Source organism: Chiloscyllium punctatum, chromosome 38 (genome assembly GCF_047496795.1).
Source record: "Chiloscyllium punctatum isolate Juve2018m chromosome 38, sChiPun1.3, whole genome shotgun sequence".
Taxonomy (NCBI): domain Eukaryota; kingdom Metazoa; phylum Chordata; class Chondrichthyes; order Orectolobiformes; family Hemiscylliidae; genus Chiloscyllium; species Chiloscyllium punctatum.
In genome coordinates, this window is record NC_092776.1 from 42889822 (window position 1) to 42905793 (window position 15972).

Sequence of the window (15972 nt, forward strand, 5' to 3'; positions counted from 1 at the left end):
AACTGCAACAATTGTTCATTCCAATCTGGCACAAAAAGAAATGGGAAATCTAGCCCAGCAATGGCTGGTAAGATTAACCAGGGAATAAAAACTGAAAGAATTATGGATGCTGTAAATCAGAAACAAAAACTGAAACTGCTGGAAAAGCTCAGTAGATCTAGCTGTTAACGTTTCAGGTTGAGTAACCCTTCTTCAGAACTGAACCCATTTCAGGATGAATTAGGGATAGTATTAGATCCAAGGAAGGGGACATTCAAATCAGCCAAAAAAGCAGCAGTTCTGAATAAATTCATCACCTAGCTTTTGTCTGGATTAAATTCCATCTGCCATTTCTCTGTCCAATTCTCCCTATCTATTTCCTGCTGCATTATTTGGCAATCTGCCTCACTATCAATAGCTCCTGCAATTTTGGTGTCATCCACAAACTTACTACTCAGGCCACCTCCAAATTATTTATGTATATTACAAACAACAAGGGTCCCAGTACTGATCCATGCAGAACACCACTGGTCACAAATCTCCAGTCAGAAAAATACCCTCCCACTGTTATTCTCTGTCTTCTATGACAAAGCCAACTCTGTAACCCATCTTACCAGCTCACCACATATCCCATGTGACTTCGCCATCTGTAATGATAGATTAGTTTGACATCAGTAGTGTGGATAATGTGAAAGTTCATTGCAAAAGATTTAATAGAGCATTTGAAAAGTAGTTGAAGGATAGGACAGAGTCAGCATAGATTTACAAAAGGGAAATCATTCTTGTCAAATCAACCTAATAGTTTAAGGATTATAAGTTGTAGAATTGATAATGGGGTTGGGCCAGTGGGTGTGGTTTGCTTAGACTTTTAGAAAGTTTCTGATAAGAACCTACATAAGAATTTAGCATGTAAAATTGAAGGGTATGGGATTACAGTTCACACACTGACATGATAGAGAACTGACTACTAGACAGAAAACAAAGAGTAGGAATAAATGGATCATTTTCTCAGTGGCAGTCAGAAACTAGTGGAGTAGCACAGGGATGAATGCTTGGTCCCAGCCAATCACAAAATATATTAGAGATTTAGATGAGTTATCTAAATGTATTATCTCCTAGTTTGCAAACAACACAAAGATGAGTGGGAGGGTGAGTTATGAGGAAGATGCAGAGTTGCTTCAGTGTGATTTGGACTACTTAGTGAGTGGACAAATGCATGAAAAAAAATTAAAATGTGGATAGTTGTGAGATTAACTTTGGTAGCAAAAGCAGGAAGGCTGATTGTTATCTGAATGATGATAAATTAGGGAAGCAGGAGATGCAACAAATTTGAGGTGTTCTAGCCCACTAGTTGCTAAAAGTAAGCATATAGGTACAGTAGACAGTGAAGAAGGCATTCATAGTGAGAATATTTAAGAATAGGAGCGGGGATGTCTGGCTGCAATTGTATAGGACCTTGGTGAGACCACAGGTGAAGTATTATGTACGATTTTGGCCTTCTTATCTGTGGAAGAATAGTCTGGCTATAGAGAGAATTCAATGACAGTTTACCATACTGATTCTTGGCATGACAGGTCTGACATATGAAGAGAGACTATATCGATTAGAATTATATTCACCAGAGTATAAAGTAGTGAATGAGGATCTCATAGAAACCTATAAAATTCTAGTGGGACTAGAAAGAGTAAAATCAGGAAGGATGTTCCTAATGACTGGGGAATCCAGAACTTGAGTTCACAGTCTAAGGATATGGGGTCAGCCATTTAGGATGAGATGAGGAGAAATTTCTTCACCCAGAATGTGGTGAGCCTGTCAAATTCATTACCACAAAAAGTGGTCAAGACCAAAATATTGAATGTTTTCAAGAAGAAGTAACAGTTCTTAGGGTTAAAGGGATCAAAGGGTATGGGGAGAAAGCAGGAACAGGGTACTGAGTTAGATGATCAGCCAATACCTGATGAAATGGCAGAGCAGACTCAAAGGGCTGAATGGCCTACACCTGCTGTTATTTTCTATGTTTCTAACTATGTCCCCCATCAACTCCTCTTCTTTGGGGACTGTCTGGCATCCCAGCAGTGGGCACCAGTTAAACATTGCACCGTTGGAACTAGTGAGCTACCTGTCACTCTAATTAGCAGACAGCTTTCCAAGATATAACTTCTTTTCCAGGTGCGGGCAGAACCTCATCATACTGAGTGCTATTTGTGTGTGGAGCAGCAACATGAATTACGGGTGGGATCCCAACTAAATGTTTAGCTGGGGCATGGAAATACACCCTTTGCAAAATCCATCCCATTGATAACGAATGTGTGACATGCCTTTAAGGATTATTCTTATGGCAAACATCAGGATATGTGAAGACAGTGGTTGTGGTGACAGCAATCTCCCCACAGGTTACAACCAACTCCCTCCAGTTCCTTATTGTTTGTGGCAGCACATCCAAAGATAGGTAAAAAGATGGTAGAGCAGTTTTTTCTCCCCTTGCTGGAGATTCAACTTCCTGGATCTTTTAAATCAACCTGTTCAGACATATTTTAAATGAACCCTTCTAGATCAGCTGGGCCTTGAACCCAGAACTTCTGGCCCAGAAGTAGGGACCTTGATGAGCATGCACCATTGAATGATACCAATCCTCTTCCAGAATTTCAGAAATGCAAAGCTTAGAAGTAAAAATTATAATAAGACACTTCTATTGAAATTGGACATTCTTGCCAGTCAAGATGTTGCATGTTCATCCCCTGCAATTCGAAAAATTTACAATGATGTGGCCAGGGTTGGAGGATTTGAGCTATAGGGAGAGGCTGAACAGGCTGGGGCTGTTTTCCCTGGAGCGTCAGAGGCTGAGGGGTGACCTTAGAGAGGTTTACAAAATTATGAGGGACATGGATAGGGTAAATAGACAAAGTCTTGTCCCTGGGGTTGGGGAGTCCAGAATGAGAGGGCATAGGTTTAGGGTGAGAGAGGAAAGATATTAAAGAGACACAAGGGGCAACGTTTTCACACAGAGGGTGGTACGTGTATGGAATGAGCTGCTAGAGGAAGTGGTGGATGCTGGTACAATTGCACCATTTAAGAGGCATTTGGATGGGTATATGAATAGGAAGGGTTTGGAGGGATATGGGCCGGTTGCTGGCAGGTGGGACTAGATTTGGTTGGGATATCTGGTCGGCATGGAAGGATTGGACCGAAGGGTGTTTCCATGCTGCACCTCTCTATGACTCTATGACTCCTCCACTCCCTTCCCTTCACCTCATTAAGCCACAGTGTTTGATGTTGAGGATCAAATTTATTCCAACCTTTTATCTCAAGAAATGCCAAACTCAATCCTAACTGACCTTAAAGAGGCTACCTGGAATCTTCAGGTAAGTTTGTGTTCACTTGTCCACAGCAGATTGATGAACAACCCTGAATTGTGTGGGACCATCCCATAATCTTTTGCTCTTTGTCTCAGTGCCCATCCCATTCTCATTTTCCAAGGACTCTTCTGAACTACCCTTCTCTGAAAAGCTTACCTGCACTCCATGTGGCAAAGTATTTCTTATCTCTTTGCCCAGATAATCTTGGTTCAAAGTCATTAGGTTAATTTCCTCCTTTGCCACTTGTTGTGGCCAGGAATGCAGCAACGGATCCTCACACCTATCATGGTATTTTGCAAATAAAGCTAACCTCACTCCGTAAGATGAGGTCAGCTTTTCAATGTTTTCTGAGATTATTGGTCATGAGATATTAGGGCATGGGTGAGGTGTTGTGGCCTTTAAATCATGGATTAACAGTCGGTCAAGGCCTGCTAGCAGACCGTAGAATTTTAATAGAGTTTTACATCATTGAGGGAGGTGTTCAGAATAGCAGAGAAGAAGTAATACTTGATCAGTAGTTCTAGGAGTTAATAGGAATGGAGGGGTAGAGGATCTGCTTGGCAAGGATAGTTAAGAGCAGGATATTTGTTTTTTGAAACCATGTTCTCCAGTTTAGCATACTCAGGATTTTTAACCTCATTGTGCTATATTACTTCCTTCATGAACCCTACAAATAATTAAAATGTGACATACTAAGGTTGCCTTGGAATTTTCAGGAAATATATCAAGCAGTTCTTGTGGTGGACAAAGTGGTCTGATATATCTTGTAACAATCCCAACTCTACATTCAGTGTCAATAGTATTGACAATGATTCTTCGCTTTGGGTAAAGATTTTGCATATCTTTTTGAAACGTATGTGCCATATGCAACAAATCTTCATCTTCTATTGTTTCCAGCTAAAAAAAAAATCAGAAGAGCTTAATATTATTTTTAACCGTAATAAAATACAAATGATCAAATAACCATTTTCTAATCTGATTACTAACCTGCCAGAGAGGTGGTTGGCTATCTTCCTAAGGCAAAAGCATACATGTTTAGAAAAATTACTTTTCATTGCAAAATATCACAGCTGAAAATTGATTGAGTCAATTCCCAATTTGAATATACTGAAAATGTATTACAATACTATTTAAAGGCCAAGAATTGAATACAGGTCATTCTGATATAATGCAACAATTGTGTTCCTCGGCAACACTGAGCTATAGAAAATTACACTATAGAAAACCACTAAAGAAAATCACGCTATACATGATCGCTATAGAAAATTGCTACAACTTTTCAAGAAAGTTCACATTATCCAAACAATGTCCACAATTCATCAATCATAGGCAATTTGTGTTAATGAAATGCACATTATACCAGAATGACCTGTAATTAATTTTTTTGTACATTCAACTGAGAATTAATTGTAATTAAGTTGAGAACTTACAATATCTGAACAAGAAACTTGAGGATCCAAGGTTAAAAAGATTGTTAGAAGCGAACTTTCTGCAAGTCCAAACTCATAAAATTGCTCACAAGAGCCTGTGTCTATTTTCTTCCAAGTATATCCTAGTAACATTGGTGGGGTGTCTATTCTGAAAGTACCATTCACCTAGCCATTATAAAAACACAAAAATGCAACACTCTCAATGATACAATTTTCAGATAACTGGTACATTCTAATAATTTAAACGTCGGTAATATTAGTACCTTTGATTGTTCAAGTACCGTACTGAATGGAATAGCAATGGATCCCAGCCAATGCTTGACATGTGGATTAATATTGCAAGTCTCAAGGCAGTCACTCTAAGATTAATAACAGTAATTCAGTTATATGTTTGTTTATTGTATCAAAATCAGAAAAAGGTCAAAAATTACAGTAATATTTTTCAAGTGCAATACTTAAAGTTTATTTATGGCATAAGTTTTAAGAGAATACAATTTATGTAGTGAGTTGATTTAAAGAAAATGTGCATGTCTTTCATGTACAATAGGGTATTCTGCCCAAAATCATCAAAAGCATTTTATTTCCAAATCATGTTTTTTTATCCAAACAAGCCAATTTTTGCTACTCAGATTTGGCTCATAATGTTCCTGTGTGGTATTTTGGGACATTAAACTATTTGAAAGGCTCTAAAGAAAAGGCTTTGAATATTTAATACAACTTACATACTGTGCAGATCAAGATTCCATGCTTTTTAAAATTAGTTTAAAGTGTAATACGTTAAATTCGAGCTCCAGCAACAGAGATTGAAGACGGGGGAGACCTCAATTCCAGTGCAGCTTAGAATGATGACAAAGATATCAGCAAAATACTGTCATTATTCCACTGGTCAAAGAGGTAAGTTTTAAGCATTGTCTGAAAGGAGAGAGAAGTAGAGATGTTGAGAGAGAATTCCAGAGCTTGGAGCCCAAGCAGCTGAAACCACAGCCATCAATGGTGCAGCAATCAAAGTCAAAGATGCGCAAAGGCTAAAATTAGTAGAATATGACTTGTGAGGCTAAAGATGAATTCATAGATAGGGAGGGTTTAAGCCTTGGATGAATTTTAAAACTTGGATGAGAACTTTAAAATTGAGGCACTGTATAACTTTGAGCTTGTGTAGGTAAGTGAACACATAGCTAGTGAAAGAGATGGACTTGATGCGAGAACAAGAGAAGCAGAGTTCTAGGTAACCTCAGCTTTAAAGTGGTTAGAATGTGGAAAGCCAGCCAGGAGTGTGTTGGAATAATCAATTCTAGGCATTATTGAGAATTTCAGCAATAGATGAAATGAGACAAGCGCAGAGACAGGTGACGTTAAAGATATGGAAACAAAAGTCTAGATTTTGCAGTTAGGCTGCAGAGCACAACACTAGAATTGTGCGTGTCCCCTCCAGAGGACATTAAGCAGCCAGCTGCACTTGATTTTATAGCAGGCGGCTAGTTAAGAGTGTGGAGTTATAGTGGTCATTCACTTACAATTTAGAGCATGGAAGAGCAACAGTGCCATTGGAAGATGCTGGCAAAGGGTTACCAACCTAGCATTCACTGTTACCTTTCATTCAGGAAATGCAAGTTGCTTCTCACCTAAACATACAGTGTGCCTGTCTTTCACCTAGGAGCTACAACTTGACTGTATTCCATCCTGGTTGTGATCAGGGAAATGAACGGAAACCTGCAATCAGAATGCCAGATGGAAGACTCTAGGTGGCCTATTTGTTCAGCAATGTCTCCGTATGGGTTTTCCTCTAAGCTTAAAGGGCAAGTTAAGAGGGCCTGTTCTTTAGACACTCTTAAGTCTAAAGAGACTAACCTGCCCAACCAGACAAGTCAGTTCAGAGATCACAAAGGAAATTGACAGTGGTGCAATCACCCAAAGAACAAACTCTGAGAAGGTCATCAATTACCTTACTTGATATGCCAAGGTGAGTGCACCATACTACCTTTCCCTTTAAAAGGTTGCATGTGGCAATGCAAAAGATTGCCTTTAGCATAGTTTAGCACAGTTAATATTAAATGTTCAGTCAATCACAGAAGGTTCAATTAGAGCGGCTTCTGGGATTGGATTTATGCTCATTGACATGACAGAGGTCGATGGGATATGTCCTTTGGCTCCTATGGCACAGGAATCAAGAAATGGAATGGAGAAGTTAAAAAAAAGTCCCCATTCAAGATAAATATTGAGAAAAATGTCTTGAAAAGCATGAGAACCAACTTCTTTCTGCATACTATGGCACCTCTAAGGGAGCTTCTGGTGAGGATAGCGGCTCCTTAGCCCCTCATGTCAGTTTATCAGTAACTTTAGCTGCATTATCTATGTCCTTAAAACTGAAAACAAGTGCTGCTATGACAAGCAAAGAAAAAGGAGTGTTTTGTTTGGTTTAACCACCAAGCAGAGAGCTGGTGAGAACAGAACCTCTTTTGAAAGAGTTGAGGCTTGTGGAGATTTAAAGACTAAAAGGTCACCAGAGGATGCTTTGCTACTGGAAATCTATTCACTTATAAGTATGATGAGACAATAAGAAGAGATCTTGTTGCAGCAAGGAAGAGAGTCATAGACTCATAGAGATGTACAGCATGGAAACAGACCCTTCAGTCCAACCTGTCCATGCTGACCAGATATCCCAACCCAATCTAGTCCTACCTGCCAGCACCCGGCCCATATCTCTCCAAACTCTTCCTATTCATATGCCCATCCAAATGCCTCTTAAATGTTGCAATTGTACCAGCATCTACCATTTCCTCTAGCAGCTCATTCCATACTGTACCACCCTCTGTGTGAAAACGTTGCCCCTTATGTCTCTTTTATATCTTTTCCCTCTCACCCTAAACCTATGCCCTCTCGTTCTGGACTCCCTGACCCTAGGGAAAAGACTTTGTCTATTTACCCTCTCCATGCCCCTCACAATTTTGTAAACCTCTAAAAGGCCACCCCTCAGCCTCCGCCGCTCCAGGGAAAACAGCCTCAGCCTGTTCAGCCTCTCCCTGCAGCTCAAATCCTCCAACCCTGGCAACATCCTTGTAAATCTTTTCTGAACCCTTTCAAGTTTCACAACATCTTTCCAATAGGAAGGAGACCAGAATTGCATGCAATATTCTAATAGTGGCCTAACCAATGTCCTGTAAAGCCGCAACATGACCTCTCAACTCCTTTACTCAATATTCTGACCAATAAAAGAAAGCCTACCAAATGCATTCTTCACTATCCTATCTACCTGCAACTCCACTTTCAAGGAACTTTAAACCTGCACTCCAAAGTCTCTTTGTTCAGCAACACTCACAAGGACCTTACCATTTAAGTGTATAAATCCTGCTAAGATTTGCTTTCCCAAAATGCAGCACCTCGCATTTATCTGAATTAAACTCCATCTGCCACTTCTCAGCCCATTGGCCCATCTGATCAAGATCCTGTTGTCATCTGAGGTAATCTTATTTGCTATCCACTACACCTCCAATTTTGGTGTCATCTGCAAACTTACTAACTGTACCTTTTATGCTTGCATCCAAATCATTTATGTAAATGACAAAAAGTAGATCCTTGTGGCACTCCACTGGTCACAGGCCTCCAGTCTGAAAAACAACCCTCCACCGTCACCCTCTATCTTCTACCTTTGAGCCAGTTCTGTATCCAAATGGCTGGTTCTCTCTGTATTCCATGAGATCTAGCCTTGCTAATCAGTCTCCCATCTTCATGTACAAAATTACATCTCTGCTGAGAGTGTGATGAAATGTACATATGTGAAGTTTTTAGTTGTGCTAAAAACGTTAATAGTGAGTACCTTTTCTGTAGTTTAGAGTATTAGCAGCACATCACGTAATGTTTAGTTGATGTTGATTTTAACTTGTTTGTTACCACAAAAGTCTTAAAATGGGAAATCTTGTCACATCATTCTTTGATTTGGTCAGTGGGAAATTCATAAATCATTTTAGAATTTACCATTCTCTTTGAGAATAACTAATAATATACGTTGGGAGAAATCACATGGGTGTAGAAATTAAGCAATGGTGAAAGGGTAATCAATTCAGATGCTGGTTTTTTAAGCTAGAGGTTGAATTCACCTTGAATGAGAAGTCACTTATTATGGATACAGAAGAAAGAAAGCATTGAAAATATTTAAATAAGAACACTGGATGAAAGCAAATTACTGCAGATGCTGGAATCTGAAACTAAAAGAGAAAATGCTGGAAAATCTCAGCAGGTTTTGACAAAGAGTCAGTTAGACTCGAAACAACAGCTCTTTTCTCTCCTTACAGATGCTGCCAGACCTGCTGAGATTTTTCGACATTTTCTCTTTTGGTTTTAAATAAGAACATTTTGGTATCTGGTTTGACAGTAGAGAATGAGGATTAAAAATGCAAAGGGCAGAGCTGAAATAAGCTGAGGTGCTCAAAAAAGGGAAAATGCAAAAAGAATTAGTGAAACAAATGAGGATGTGACTGAGAAGAAGATCCATGCCACCATATCGATTTGATGGAGCAAATGGTGGATATATCCAGGCAGGTTTTATTTAGGGTAAAGTGATGTAACCACCCTTTAGCCAGGATTCTGTTGATACAATCAGGCACAATAGGTTTCCAAGTGAATGGACATTCTGGAAGGAGATGTAAAGATTGATTATATAACCTGGAGTTAAAGTTAGGGATCCAGTTGTGGGATAACAGTTACATAAGTGAGGAGGAGTACGAATGCAGCATCAGAAAAGAGGCATAGTGAGTGAAGTCGAGGATCTATTTGAGGCATGGGTATCTAATGACACACCAATGTAGATAATTCCATGACAATGAAGATTCAGGAGGTGACACAGGCCAGTGGTGATGATGGCAAAGTTCAAGGTCACTATAAAATTGATAAATAGTGGAGGTTTGTACTTCAATCCTTGAAAGCAAACCTCTGCTCAGGAAAACACAGATTGCAACTGAAGCTTAAAACAAAACAATATAACTGATGGTCAGGTTAATGATGGGATTGAAATACTTCAATTTCAATAACTAAATTACAGCTAAAAGGACTGAAGGGCTATAAGCTGAACAAAATTACTTCAATATATAACAAACAGGCAGCAAATCAGTATCCAATGTAATTCAGTGCAGAAGTACAATCTTCATATCCAAAGGAGTTCATCTTTGGCCAAATTTGACAGACATGCCAAATTTTTTCCAAAGTTCAAACCATGGTCATAGAACTGGAATTATAGCTTTCAGGGAAATTTTACTTCTATCTTATTTTAAGTTTGGGCAAGGTGCATCCACTGTCAGAATTATTGATGCTGGTAGAAGAGTGAAATTTGAGAGAGAAAGGGCAAGGATGACAAAAAAATGACCAAGGATGGATAGACATAGGGAACCGATTGCTGAGATAATATCTTACCCACCAAAGTCTTATGCGCTGTATTCTCTGGTTTCAGAGACTCTGCACCAAACGCTTAATGCAATAGATTGGAAACTGCAGGTCAGTTTATTTATATTTGTGAGGTATATGAATCAACTATCATATGTTTAGTTGACTTTTAATGCAGTCAGTGATGGTGAATAATTGGTAACCCCAAAAAGAACAGTATGCAGTGCAGAACACTTTCAACATTGTAAAATGTCAGTCTTTAAGAATGAAAAAGAAATATGTCCATGAATCTACTGGCCAGCTAATTTGACACAGGTGAAAAGATAATGGAAACTTTACTCAATAAGTAACAGAATCTAGAATCTAAGTATCTAGAAACAAAAAATATGAGTTGTTAGTAAAAATTTCATGCTTGACCAATCTTATTGAATTATTTGAAGAAATGACAGGAACAGTGGAGAAGGTTAACGTAATAGATGTAATATATTTGTACTTTTTAAAAACCACATAGGTGCCACATCATAGATTAACAAAAATATACTGTACATTAAAAAAAACTTGAAGATTAAGATGATGCCATGTCACAAAAATAAAACTGCAATTAGGCAGTCCACTAACATTCAGCATATAATTATTAAAGTTTGCACATTTGTGTCGATAAGAATAAAAATCTGTCTTTTTACAACACTTTGTAAAACAATTTATTTTAAGTACACATGTAGGTTTCAGCCAAGTTCTGGATATTCCTTAGTCCCTCATGATCCCCAGCACTCACCCTGCATGCACAGACACAAACATAACTCCTTCTTTGTCCTAATCTTCAACAATTCACTCATAATAGTAACCTAGCTTTTCCAACAGCCTTATAGCAACACTGAGCTATCCTGGGGCCCCAGCAAACTCCTTCATGACCAGTCCATCATGACTGAAAATTGACAATAAATCTTACTGTATGTCCAGAGAATCTTGATCATAGCACATGTTGGGCAAGCAATATTTTTGAATATCTTTTTGAAACACTTCCACCATGGTTAGTGCTGCTTGCTGCTATAATTCAACAAGCAGAAAATAAAATAATGATGTTCAGAAAATTAGTGCTGATTCACCACAGCAGTTGAGAACCGGTTTCATTGCTCCCTTCACCAAAACTACTAAACCATGTGACTGCATCAACTGGTTAGCAGCATTTCCTCCCAATGGGATAAGTAATGGCATCACTGTTTGGACTGGGACTAGGATTTTGTTCTTGGGCCTGTGCCTGACATTATGAACAGAGATTAGAAAAAAATTAAAAATTAGAATTCCACTTTCCAAAAGCTGAAATTCTTCAAATGTTGTAATAAAATCACATTTCCAGATTTATTGGTGGCACAAATATGGATAACATTGTGAGCAGGATAGGTGGAAGTGTGACTTACAAAGAGGTATCAAGAGATTAAATAAATGAGCAAAATAGTGAAGATAGATTTCACCATAACCAAAAGTGAAGCCATCCCCTTTGTACTGAAAAAAATTGTGAAGGGTGCCTTCTATGAGGTGAAAATTGAGAATAAGTGATGGTCCAGATAAATTTGGGGCCCAAGTTACATAATCATTAAAATGCCATGTATAAGTATGGAAATTGATCAAAATGGCTAAGATAGTGCTCATTTTAATATTCAAAAAACTGAAATACAAGTCATGCTTCAGTGATACAAAGCCTGCACCTGGATTATTGTTAACATTTCTAAGAACAAGACTTTCGGGAGATTATACCAACCCAGATGTAATACAGCAAAGATTTACCAACTCCAAGGTTTACATTACAGAAAGAAGTTACAGGAACACTTAGTGATCCCTGAAATTTAGAAGGTGATTTGATTGAATTTTTGAAGATATTAACAGAAACTGGGTACATTGTCTTATAAAATAGACTTTGATCATTCAGCAGAGAGACGGGAAACATTTCTATACACAAAGACTAACACTTTGGAACTCCCATCCACATGCAAATTCATATTAGGTCAATTGGTACATTTGAAACTGAGATTGAAAGAATATGATTAACTGTTCAGGAAAATGACAAAGACAAGTCATATGGTGCCAGATTTCTAGCACTTGGCAGGGAGGTAGATGAACATTAAAAATAGCTCTAGCAATGCCCCGGGCATAGAACTAATTAAAGACTGAATTCCGACTTTGATTTTTCCAATTTGCCTACAACTGCCACATGCAACTGGGGACAGGAGAGCTGCTGGAGACAGCTGCCCAGTAGTAAACTAATGTGAAGTGAGGCAGTGCTTTTGGAAAGTTAGAGACATAACTATTAAGAATGTTGGCAGCATCTGTGGAGAGAGAAAAACAAAGGTTCTGAAGAAAATTCATACCAGATTCAAAACAATAACTGTTTCCCTTTCCACAGAATGCTGACACACCTGCAGAGTTTCTCCAGCATTCTCTGTGCTTGTTTCAGATTTTGAACATTCACAATATTCTGCTTTTATTCCAAGTTTGCAGGCATGCCTTGCTTGGCCAAGTTCAACTGTAGCCACAGTCCACTCTGTAGTGTCAACGATAGCCCTGATGAAACTGTCTTCCTTCATATTATATGGGTAAAAGTCAGAGAATGTGTATCTCCATTTTGGAATGCCTATGCTTCTGAAAGGATCTCAAAATGTTAGTACATATCTGAGTGCAGTAAACTCCATCCAGTATAATGACGTAGCAGTGACTTGTTCAGAGTAAAGCGAGAGCTGGTAGGAGACAGACATGAGGTTAGAGTGCTCCTAATCTGTAAGGTTTTGCAGCAATTCAATAAACATCATGTTGTTCACTCAACCAGACAGTCGTGGCTATTCTAATCCATACTGTCCCATTTCAGGCTTGAATTAATCCACACAAAGCTTGTCTCACTTACTTACCATGGGATCCTGCTGCTTTCAAGCTAGAAGTCCTCTCACCATTTATAAATATTCTATTTTATCTATTTTTCTCCCAAAATGTATCACCTCATATTGTTGTGCACAAAATGTTAATTGTCTATTATCTCTCCAATCTACTAACCCTATGAAGTCATCTAATGTCTTTATAGTTAAGCTACTCTCCACAGTCTTTTTTCACCAATAAATGTTAATATCCTGTCCTTGATATGTGAGTCTGTATTTTATATATATTGAGTAGCACTGTGGGACAAACAATGACCCACATACAAAACCTACTGTGCTGTTTACATGCTTTCAGAATGAAAGATCTTATTAACCACCATTTTGACTTATTTTCACTCCTGGAGATCAACCATAAACTAACTTATTTTAAACAAAGTAAGCTACAACTAATGACAAAGTTGATGCAGTTTCAAAATATATTGAATTACCTCTGGATTAGGAACACTTATATTGTCAAATATATTAATTAATATTTTGTCCTTCATTTTGCATAAGGCTGCACTGTTGTAATCTCCATTAGGTGATCTATAATCAAAAAAATAGGGTTTTAGACAAATTCAAAATTATTTCATTTAAGATCTACCTTTCAAATAGCTATATGACCATTTGAATAAAGTATTGCTCATTGCCATTATTGAAATGTTTATTCTTTGCATTTATTCTTCGTTTTTCACTCATCATTCTTTGAACAAAGGAACAAGTATGGATCTTATTGTTGACATCTGCAATTGGTAATTAATGACCAACATCAAGGAGATGCAATAGATTTCTGTATACCATGTTGTCGACTGACTTAACTCTAAGGAAGTACCTTAACTCTCATTCAAGATGGTATTTAAGATCTGAAGTTGTGTATGCATAGGGCTGAATTTTTACGAGAAAATAATTTTGTGTCAATTTTGGCAAATTTCCCAAATGATTTCACTCTGTGAGCCCAAGAGAGATTTCCCTTGTTATTCTTTGAAACTCACATTATTAACTATTCATTATGCCTGTATGGCATTCTGCTCATTGTATCCTCCCTCTTGACACAAACACCATCAGGATCACCCAAGCAGTATTCCAAGGCCAACAAGCTCCAGTATCGGGCTGGCCATCTCCACCCCAGCTGAAGAACCCAGGACTATACTGAGACATAGCAAGATAGAAAGGATGAAAAAGATTCTGAGGACATAAAGGTAGCATGGGAACTTCATTGTAAGTATGTTCACATATTTGTAAATATATATTCACTTTTCATCGCTTTGTGAGAAAATGTCATTTTAGCTGCAGGAATGAAGGCACAAAGGCGAACTATCCTTCGTGTTACTTGATGTTTTATCATCCAAGGTGTAAAGTGAGCAGCTCCTGCACCATGTGCAGTCTATAGGACTTTGGAAGGTGATTGCTACTTTGGCAACCAGCTTGAATCTTCCGAGGCCACAACACATTGCCTAATCATCACAGCCATTAGTCAGATTGATTTGTGATGTTTCCTGGTATGGTTGAGAGTGCCTGGAGCCAACGTTATACTCCACTCAGTAGATCAATATGAAAGGTTCATATACAGCATCTTGAGATTGCAGGTTTCTTTCACCTGCACTATGTAGATGCCTGTTTAATGATATTGCCCTTTGAAGGGCCCCACATCACACAGCATTGAAACCACCTCCCTCATAGGTGTGATGGCAGCCATTTTCATCTCCACTGAACACTTGCTATTTGGATGGTGATGAATGGAAACATCAGTTGTGCTTGACAGACTGATTCAAAGACCTTAGCATTCAAGGTGAATCCCTCAATTTTTCATATTTCTTTCTTAGTTTCCCTCCTTGTCAACCCCTTCAGCCTTGATCTTCCTGTGATCCCATCCAACCCAATTAATTTAATTCTTGATTTCCCCACTTTACCCACTGACCTCAGGCATACCATATCATTGTGCCAGATAGAGTAGTGCACTGCCTCCCCACTGAAGCCAGAGTGGTGCTCATTATCGATGATCAGCCCCTCCTGTATTATTTCTTTCTACCACATACACTGTCATCTCCCCCTACTTATATGATGAATTTTCCTTCTTCACAATTGTTTTCCCCTCTGCAGCTCAGCATGCTATCTCCAGTCCCCAAAATTGAATTCTCCAGTATTCCTCCCTTCCTTGACCAATTTGAACAGACAGCCCTGATTGATGGCTGTTAAGACCCTTGAACAATCTATGCACAGCTCCCTAACTGACTTACCGTTTCTCGCCTGGTTATATTGGACCTACATGGCTGAGCATTGTTCAAAACTGAGGTCCCCTTAAAAACATTTTAGTATTCCATATTTAGGATTTCCTGTGTAACTTGAAACCTCATTTAATGGTGTTCCGTAATAACTAGCCTCTACAAATATAACACAACATTTTTCTGATGACACTATCTCATTATGCTGTGTTTTGGAAAATAAGAAGTTTTGTTCTTAGAGGCATTGGAGCTGTGCAAGAGGACAACAGTCACCTGACATCATCAGTTGCTTCTCTATAGTCATTGTCAAAGTGATTCAGATGATTGATGAAAGTGTAAACTACCAGCCCCTAGAAATATTGATAGCACCAAGTTCTCAGCAGCAGCGGGCAGTCCTCATTAGGCAATCCTTGGGGACTGCAGTCCTTGTCAGGGAGCTGTTTTCTCCAGATGGAAGATGGACTAGGAGACAAAGAGGAAGAACCAGGCACTTGGCTAGAGACCACAGTGTAGCCTTCACAACTTTAACAAGACTGACACACACTGAACCAAAAGCCTGATTCCATGAACCATCTCCAATTGTCACAGTTGTATACTTTCTTTCTCTAATTAACTAATGTGTCATTTCTAAAATGCTGCTTCTTAACGTTCTGAAATTGCTTATAAATTGTGAACTGCCTATATTAGAGTTCAGAGCGTGGTGCTGGAA

General features: G+C 38.6%; 1 protein-coding gene across 1 annotated transcript in view; it reads right to left on the reverse strand.

Annotated features, from left to right (window-relative positions):
• The window catches only part of LOC140463271 (coiled-coil and C2 domain-containing protein 2A-like), a 128575-nt gene that overhangs the window by 48323 nt on the left and 64280 nt on the right, over window positions 1–15972 (reverse strand). Inside the window, exons 8-11 of the mRNA XM_072557028.1 lie at window positions 13491–13587; window positions 5029–5124; window positions 4323–4349; window positions 4029–4232 (exon numbers count right to left, since the gene is read on the reverse strand). Coding sequence (XP_072413129.1) covers window positions 4029–4232; window positions 4323–4349; window positions 5029–5124; window positions 13491–13587 — 424 coding nt within the window. The remainder of the gene's footprint in view (window positions 1–4028; window positions 4233–4322; window positions 4350–5028; window positions 5125–13490; window positions 13588–15972) is intronic.